The 9,014-nt window shown below is 39.7% G+C and overlaps 1 protein-coding gene across 2 annotated transcripts; it reads right to left on the bottom strand.

The window, feature by feature from the left end:
* Positions 1 to 822: 822 nt before the first annotated feature.
* Nhlrc3 (NHL repeat containing 3) lies at positions 823 to 8,884 on the bottom strand. 2 transcript variants are annotated; one of them, XM_048341463.1, is made up of 7 exons: positions 8,249 to 8,468; positions 7,716 to 7,865; positions 7,175 to 7,322; positions 4,533 to 4,733; positions 3,264 to 3,355; positions 1,755 to 1,867; positions 823 to 1,228 (listed from the first exon to the last, which is right to left on the bottom strand). In XM_048341463.1, the coding sequence occupies exons 2-7, from the start codon at positions 7,821 to 7,823 to the stop codon at positions 979 to 981; spliced, it is 912 nt and encodes a 303-aa protein (XP_048197420.1). In that variant the 5' UTR covers positions 7,824 to 7,865; positions 8,249 to 8,468; the 3' UTR covers positions 823 to 978. The 2 variants fall into 2 exon arrangements, with proteins under 2 accessions (XP_048197420.1, XP_048197419.1); XM_048341462.1 differs by lacking the exon at positions 8,249 to 8,468 and adding an exon at positions 8,548 to 8,884 and having other exon boundaries at positions 824 to 1,228.
* Between the last annotated feature and the right edge of the window lie 130 nt (positions 8,885 to 9,014).

Genomic DNA, 9,014 nt, shown 5'->3' on the forward strand with positions numbered 1-9,014 from the left:
AGCTCAAGCAGACACCTGTGCAGGCTCCATGAGTCCCGATTGGATTGAGTTCCACTGCCCTTGTGTGCTGCTGTCCTTGTTCTGGGATTGTGTCTGTCCACTTACCTCTCCACTAGAATCTGCAAGCTACTTAGACAGCAGCCAGCGTGCTTCTTTCCTTTTTGAGTCTTTAGTCCCTTCCATTCTGTGGATACTGAAATTACTCTGCATGCCAGCATGCTCACAATTTCTCAAACAATCCACTGTAGGTAAATTAAGGAAATCAGCTGGCACTGGTAGACCACACCTATAATCCTAGCTACTCAGGGGGCTGGGATCTGAGGAAGGAGGTTTTAAGCCAGCCCAGGCAAGAAAGTCCATGGAACTCTTATCTTCAATAAATCAGCAAAAAAAAAAAGGAAAAGCTGAAAGTGGAGCTGTGGCCCAAATGGTACAGCACCCACCTTGAGTGAAAAAGCTAAGGAAAATGCCCTAGCCTGAGTTCAAGCTCCAGTAAGATTACCAGCACAAAAATTTTAAAAAGAGGAGTTTCTGGCTCTTAAACACACTCTCTCTCTCTCTCTCTCTCTCTCTCTCTCTCTCTCTCTCTCTCTCTCTCTCTCTCTCTCTATCTATCTATCAATAAATTATCCTATAAACCAATTTTTAACCCAGGAGAGTTAATGTACCAAAGTAATCACTAGATCGCAATCTTAGTTCCTCTTTCTGACCCTTTTTTTTTGTCAGTCATGGGGCTGAACTCAGGGCCTTGAACCTTGGGCGCTGTCCCTGAGCTCTTCTGCTTAGGGCTTACACACTTAGTAGGTCCCAAGAACAGCAACAAAACATGACTCTTGATGCCATAAAAACAAATCTTTCTGGTACCAGATCAGGTAAAAAAACAGATTTTTGTGCTTGAGCATTATTTTTAAAAACAGAACAACTCCAAGAATCTTAACTGCCACACATCTCGAGGAAAAAAAAAAACCCCAAAGAGCACTAACTAAACTCAGGAACATGACCATTCAAAGGGACAAACTTCTGTACTTGCTTTGCTCCAATTTCTGCTACATAGACTGCCCCAGTCTTTCCATCGATTTCTAAGAGGTGTGGCATAACTTGATCTGGTAGCTGGAGAGTGCTGATCACAGAACAGGACCCAATGCTTCCTGTGGGCGGGGCTTCCAGGATGGACAGCCTACTGAGATTCAGCTGGGCCACAATCAGGTACTTCCCATCAGGAGTAAATCTAAGGAGAAAACATTGTACAAAGAGGCCTAAATATTTACTACTTCACCATTTTAATACCCGCTGTGCAACCAACAGCAGTTATGTATTTGCTGGATGATTCTGTTTCAGAGAAAGAATTTAAAATTGATCTAATTCTGCTGAGGGACTAAGAGATCTGGAATGGTAGAGACAAAGATTAACTTAATGTTTTTTAAACACCTCAATAGCATAGTTTACTAAACAAAAGGAAACTCCTTGAGAACTGGCACTAGGCTGGTCCTCTATCATTGACTCACTCTGACTTTCTGCCACAGGCTGTGTGAGGTACACTGGGATTTCACAGAGCACTGCAAGTTAGTAACTTTTCTCTGTATTGGGGATATGAAATTCCCATATAGCAAACCTCTCTGTACACTTGTTCTTTCCACTTTTCCTTGATTCACATGAACAATAAATACCTTGGAGCTTTCTGCTGGCTCATCAGAGATTGTGAGTCATATAAATCAACAAAAAATAAAGATTGTGAAGTGAAAAGGCACAATTACCTGACTGAAGAGGGGCCTTCTTCTGTGAAACAACTACTCCATGCTCCTAACCACTCTCCAGTGTCTTTATCGAATACCTGGAGTCTTTTATTTCCTCGGTCAGCAACCCACACCTGAGAAACCAAAAAGATCTCAGTTGGGAAAGACCTGTGATATGAGAAGAAAATGATTACTAGTTTCTATAAATTACCTCAGTACTTAGAGGTAGCCAAGGGAGAGGGCATTATTAAATCCCATTTTCTGATGAGAAAAGGCTAACAGTCAAAGGTCAAAAGTCATGTCTGAGTACAGTGAGAAATGTGAGAGCCACAGTCTAATGGCCATGTGTCATAACACAGAGCTCTAGATGCTCTGGCTACTACACTAACATGAGGGTAACTAAAAACCTGAGGGGCACTACAATCTGGCAGAGGATTAAGGATACAGAAAATCATTCATTCATGTGTTAATGCACATTCATCATCACTGAGTCCTGCCAACTTGTCACTTCCTAGTGGAGACAAGACAAGAACAAGAGAAAGCAGCCTTGCTCCTCAACTCAGCAAGTTGGAAATTTGCCACTCATACAACAATATCTCTACCTGCATGACTGAGGCATGTCCAAAGTGCTGAAGCACTTGAGAAAGGAAGGAGGGAACATGACAGAACATAGGAAGAAAGACAATAGGTGGAAAAGTAGATTATTGATTGTGATGACATTAAGGAAATACTGGTATAAAGCAGGAAGTTAGATTAATTCTACATGACTTCTCTATTGCATGGGTGAAACTTGCTGCATAAAGTAAAAGGGTTTTCATGACAAGGTTAGAATTTAGACAAGAGGAAGAGGAAGACTGGTCAATAGGGCTGGCCCTGCTGCCCACTACCTCCCCATTCAGCCTCATTGGATCTCACAGGTCTGGGAACCAGGCATTGTTTCTTCAGGATAACCCTTAGTAGATCTTTATTGATGTGTGAATTTGGGTAGCCCTTGGCTTTATTTCTGAGTAGAAATAAAGAAGGTAGACCCAAGCAAATGATATCTCTGGTAAGGAAAAAAAAGCAAGTAAAGGAAAAAAAAAACTGGTAATGAATGGTGTTGGAAAACAGAGAAAATGATTGGAATGTATTAGTTAAAGCTTTCTATTCCCTAGAGTGGAACTGGTGAGAATGAGTGTTTATCAAACTTTTAAGATAAAACACTTTTTTCTTTTTTGTGGAGCATTATTTCTTTTTCTTGTAAATGGAAAGTATTTCAAACACTTAAAGAGTTTTTCTGGTGAAAGAAAGCATTTCTTCTCAGGTAACTTTATGTTTGGATTCAGTATTTGTTCCTGTTAGCACATATGGGATATTAAAAAAAACTATTTTGCTAATTTCTAAGTATATAGGGGATACTGTCATTATAGGACCTGAACATTTATTAAGAACTGACAGACATACCTACTTCACACACACACACACACACACACACACACACACACACTCACACACACACAAATTCCAAATACAAAGGCTCTACATTTTTACCCGACCAACTGAATCAAGTGTAACACTGTGAGGAATGTTGAACTTAGCAGGTCCTGTTCCATTTTCTCCATGCAGCCAAAGGATCATGAAATCTACAAACAGTAAGTATATATGGTCAGTGCAGTATATAGAATGTCGTGTATGTCTGCATGCTGTATTTCACGACATAAATTGACAAAAACTATACCCCACTAGCTTGACAGTGTTTTTCCTGGTTTTCTGTTTGTAGATCCACTTGCCTAACTCCTCCACTACTACAAGCAATTTGTGTACTTTTACTATCTCTGCTTGATGACTGCTTCGAACTTACTTGTTATTTGGGTTTGTTATTTCGCTGAGCTTAAAAAGTTATTTTACTGGGCTGACATTCTTATACTCTGTCTACTTTATTAACCACTCTAGGGAGGGCTAAATTGTCACCCTCCAAATGATATGTCCATGTACCTGTCACCTGCTTTAGAAACAGAGGTTTCATGGGTGCTACTAAGATATCTAAAGATAAGATTATCCTGGGTTTAGAGTAGGCCCTAAATCCTCCTAAGAGGAGGGAGAAAGACATTTCAGTACCAAAGAAGGGACTATATGATAGAGGCACAGACTATAGTTATACTGCCATGCGCCATGCATGCTTGAAGATAGAACAAGAAAAGAACAACTCCCCCTAGAACCTTTAGAGGTCACTTCAACCCACCCAATTAATTTCAAACTTTTTTATTTCAAAACTATCAGAATATATTTGTTGTTTAAGATCACCACATCTGTAGCCTTATTTTTACATCAGCCACAGAAAACCAATAGACCCACATTCAATCTCTCTCTTAAGTTTGATTGTTCATTCCTTTTAACTGATAATGTCCAAATGTACTCCTAAATGGTAAGCTAACTACATAGCCTACACCAGTGATGTCTTGACACAGTATCATGCCTTGTAAAACCTTAAGCCAAGTGTAAGTTTGTAGAATGCCTCCCCAGCCCAGACATAAGAGCTGGTAATGTGACTGCACCCTTGATGATGGTACCCGAGGGGCACATAGGGCACTTTCCACCCTAGCCCTGTGAGGGTATAAAGGTCCCCCTGGGAGACAGTCGCCATTTTCCTTACTCCTTTATGGGAACTTGGCCTTGTCTGCTCTGCTGGCAATAAACTCTTTTGTTCTATGTGACTTCGTCTGAGTGGTCTTCTGGGATAATTTCCTTTCACCAAGTATCCAACAAATCTCATTTACAAAGTAGTATTCTCATAATAGTAATCAAAAGTAAGCCACGTACTTTGGGACAGTTTAATCAATCTGTTATTCAATCCTCCATCCCCATCCACAATGTAAATATCTTCTGTGTCCTCCACATATAGTTCTGCGGGGTTATCAAACTGCAGGGGATTCAAAGCTGTGCCTTTTTTGCCAGGTGTACCCAAGACTTGAACTAGATCACCAAATGAATTGTATTTTTTAACAGTATGGCCATAGGTTCCTGTAAAGACAGACATTCATGTCTCACAAATAAAACCATTGTACTATCTTCACACTTTTCAAGTAAGCAAAAATTTCATAGAAACAGTAATAAAGGGTTGAGAGCCTCAGATAACTGTTAATATAGACATGAAATAGAATCTCTTTATAAGTTACAGCCAGATTCGTTGATGAATAAAATCTTAGTTACTCTAAAACAGATTCTAAATTCAAATAAATAAAACAAAAAATTGGCTCATTACACAGAAAGCTTATGAAGTGATTGAAATTATTGGTGTGCCATTTTCATTTTCAGATGTATGACCTTGGTTATTTAAAAATAATCAAGAGGTAACTGTAAAAGAAACAACTTATAGTTCAAGGTGTTATTTCAATCATTCATGATCAGCTTTTAAGTTGTAGGTAAAGAAACCATTCTCTATAAACATGAATTTGTTTAAAAAAAAACTATGCGTTCTCTTAGTGTAAATCAATTCAAAAGAAAACCCACTAACAATTCCTTTGAGAGAAAATAATCTTTGAGTTTAAACGATCTTATGGACAAAACAATTAAGTAGATGGAATATGAGTAAACAGAAGAAAAGACAAACACTTAACAGAAATCAAACTGAAGGCATGCAAGATCAAATTCATTGACAGGTATTCAAAAGACTAACAGGATACATTTAGCTTACTAGCTATAAATAGAATCATCATGCATTACAAATTATATCTTAAGAAAAATACTTATTTTACTTGATTTAGACACTTAAAATTTGCAGCAGTAGCTGGGCACTGGTGGCTCACACCTATAATCCTAGCGACTGAGGTCTGAGGATTGGGGTTCAAAATCAGCCTAGGCAAGAAAGTCTGTGAGATTCTTATTTTCATAATTAATCACCAAAAATCCAGAAGCGAAGCTGTGGCTCAAATGGTAGAGTATTAGCCTTGAGAAAAGGAGCTTAGGGACAGTGCTAAGTCCCTGAGTTTAAGCTCTAGGACTGACATGCTCGTGCACGCGCACACACACACACACACACACACACACACACACTTGCAGCAGTAAAAAGAGAACTAAATATTACAGAAAAATCAAACTTCACAATTTCTAAACTTCCTCTAAAATTATTAGAGGAAATCAATTACTTGGAAAAATAGGAAGGAACATAAAATCTGTTTTTTAGGTCTGTGGGTGGGAAAAGGTACAGTGAAAAGAATGAAGTGTTTATCTGTGCTATTTTGTTTTTCTTTCTGAGAATGAGTAAAGTTCTACATTACAAAAAGATAACATATAGCATAAATTAAAAATGAAGTCTATTACCAATGAATTCGTTGTCAATGAAAATCAGGACAGAGAAGTAAAAATAGTCAAATCTCATTAGTCTTATACCAACTCAGCTACTCCAAATTTTTGATAACTATAATTTTACCTCCCAAAATAAAGCTTAAATGAGTTATATACCATCCAAGTCCCAGAAATCTTTTATGTTCTGAGAACAAGTTTGACAATGGCTCTACTTATGAAAATCAAGAACCCCTAATTCACACACATATACAAAAGTGGTAACTGAATTAGACAGAACTGGAGAAGCAGTCAGGTTAAGAATGTAACAGAGAGCCAGATGCTTGATGGCTCATACCTACAATCCTACTGGCTCAGGAGCCTGAGATCTGGAGGACTGTGGTTGGAAGTTATCCAGGGCAGGGAAGTCCAGGAGATGTTAGCTCCAAAATACCGAAAAAAAGGTTAGGCTGGAGGCATATCTCAAGTAGAACATCAGCTAAGCAAGTGTATTAGTGTGTGAAACACTAAGTTCAAACCCCATACTGAATTTTTTAAGGAAAGAACATAACTGAGCCAAGGAGTATTAGGAACACTACATTTATGATTTCATTCCTTCCTGAGTTCTTAAGGTAATCTCAAGCTATCTCTCCTACTAGCGGGTCGTTACCAGCACACATAAACTGCTTTTTCTGAGAACATGTTTCATAGCTGTAAATTCAATTGTGCTTTCTTTGTTTTTAAACATTGTCAACTAAAAATATTCAAAAGAAGAAAGATTTCAGATATGCTTCAGTCAGTGTAACTTCAACATCATTAACCTCAGTTTCTGCAAGTCTTTGTACATTGGACAGCAAAGCAGTTTGTTAGCACAAACATGTTTGAAAGAAAACTTGTCAGAGAAAATGAGAGATTCCATGAGATTGCCATTTTATTTGACTTTGCATGAAGAAGTATAGACTTAGTTGAGAAATGTAACTGGTCGTTTAAAGAAAGATGCCTTGATTCGTTTCCTTGTTTATTCTTCAGTGCAATATAAAGATTTTTTAGCAAAAAGTAATTTAGTGAATTATCAAAGAAACTGTGATTAGATTTGGCAATTCTTATTTCAAAGGCAGAAGCAAGGACCTGGGCAAAGGCTTGGCTTCTAGTAAAGTAATTTAATGCATTACTACACATACCACTTCCTACATCCGTGATCCAGACGGATTGTTCACCTGCTGTACTGGATGCGAACATACCATGAGGTGTGTCAACTGTGTGATTCCAAGACCGTAGTAAATATCCATCCTCTGTGAACACTAATACTTTTGGCATGTTATCCCCTCTCTGAAGGTATACAAAAATAACTGCTTAGTTAGATAGGATCAATTTTAAAGGATGATACTCTTTATTTTGTCAGAGATAAACAAAAAGCTTTCATTTTGAAAGTTCTTGATGTTTAAAAGATCAACTTCAAAACCTAACTTAAACCTGACTTATGTAATTCTAAACCCTCTGTATATAGCCAGTATAATAAGAATAAAAATAGTAGGAATAAAAATTAAAAACCAAGAGTTAATATCTATCACATTCAGTACCAATTTACTTGACAGCAACTCACAATATAAATGCATATGGCTACCTACATAAACACACATATACACATCTATATGGAAGAAAAACAGGAGTCCAGTGTTTCCTTTTATAGTTTCAGGGAGGGAAAATCTACATTTTACTTACTTGGGCCACATAAACCAACCCGTTAAGGGAATCAACCGCAACGCAAAAAGTCACGCCAGTAAAATATTCTGAAAATTTAGGCCAACCCAAATCCAAGCGATAAAGCATTTTCTCCGTTCTCCACTTTTGAAAAGGAAGTTTCCTTAAAACCTTCAATAAAACCAGAAGATTATGACAGTGTAAGAAAAAAAAAAAAAACAGGGAGGGGAAGGAAATGAGGTTCCCTCCCTCCCTCCCCTCTCTCCTCTCAGTGTGTGTGTGGGGCGGGGGGAGGGCGGGGAGGGGCTGTATATGTATATACCGGTATACCAATGCTCAGGGCCTGGGCGCTGTCCCTGGGCTTTTTTGGTTCTGCTCAAGGTCATTTTCTGTTCTGCCACTTTTAACCACTTCAAGGTTTTTGCTAGTTAATCTGAGAAAAAAATCTCAAGAACTTTCTGGCCCGGGCTGGCTTCGAACCGCGATCCTCCTATCTCATATTCCCGAGTAGCTAGGATTACAGGGGTAAACCACCAGCGCCAGGTGAGGTTTACTTTTAAGTCTATCTTTCCACAAGCAGGGGGGTTGCTGCACTGACTGAAACGTTTCCACAGAAATAAGGTGTTGTTGTTCTTTCACGTTCCAAGACCGAAACGAGCCTAGCAAGAGTTTGCAAATGATATGAGTGTGGCGGGAGCAGAACAAGATGCGGAAATGGCATACAAACACTTCTTAACACCGCAAGGGCCGGGTTTGAGACCCGCTTCAAGGGCGGGAGCCCGGACCTCCTTAGGAAGACCACCCGGGTGCATCCCTACCGTGCTGTCTGCACCCCCTTTACCAGTCCACTCACCGAAGGGCCACAGAAGTGCGAGTGCAACACCAGACAGGCGAGAAAGAAGACCACCCCGGCAACGCAGACCCAGATTCTCGCCATGACCGGCGCAGGGGGCCGAGATGCACCCGCAGAAGGCTGGGAGCGACTCGCTCAGGTGAGAGCTGTCAGTTCCTCCCTACTCCGGGGATCAGCCCGGAAGCCCTGGATAAGTCTTCGATTTCTAGATCCTTCAGCCAAGAGCAGAAGACTTCTAGAACCAAAATTCGAAAAGAAAAAAAAAAATCCTCCAAGCTTCGCAGTTCCGTATCTCAGCTGTCACCCCGGATCCCCGCCCCTCCGTCAGGTGCTCAGAGGCTGATCATGTGACTGCTAGTCCTCCTGTGTCCTCCCCTGTACATGTCTCCCAGGCACCAAACTGGGGTCGTCCGTAAATATTCCTTACTAATTTTCCAATCAGTCTTTTAAATTCAGGTTCAATAGAG

This window comes from Perognathus longimembris, chromosome 3 (assembly GCF_023159225.1).
Source record: "Perognathus longimembris pacificus isolate PPM17 chromosome 3, ASM2315922v1, whole genome shotgun sequence".
Classification (NCBI taxonomy): Eukaryota; Metazoa; Chordata; class Mammalia; order Rodentia; family Heteromyidae; genus Perognathus; species Perognathus longimembris.

Excerpts from the sequence above, each read along its gene's own strand:
- Nhlrc3 (XM_048341462.1), bottom strand. The coding sequence starts at position 8,631 with ATGGCGAGAATCTGGGTCTGCGTTGCCGGGGTGGTCTTCTTTCTCGCC. Across the intron at positions 7,323-7,715 it reads GGTTGGTTTATGTGGCCCAA|AGAGGGGATAACATGCCAAA; the intron begins GTAAGTAAAATG and ends GTATACCTTCAG. Across the intron at positions 1,868-3,263 it reads CACTTGATTCAGTTGGTCGG|GTGTGGGTTGCTGACCGAGG; the intron begins GTAAAAATGTAG and ends TTGGTTTCTCAG.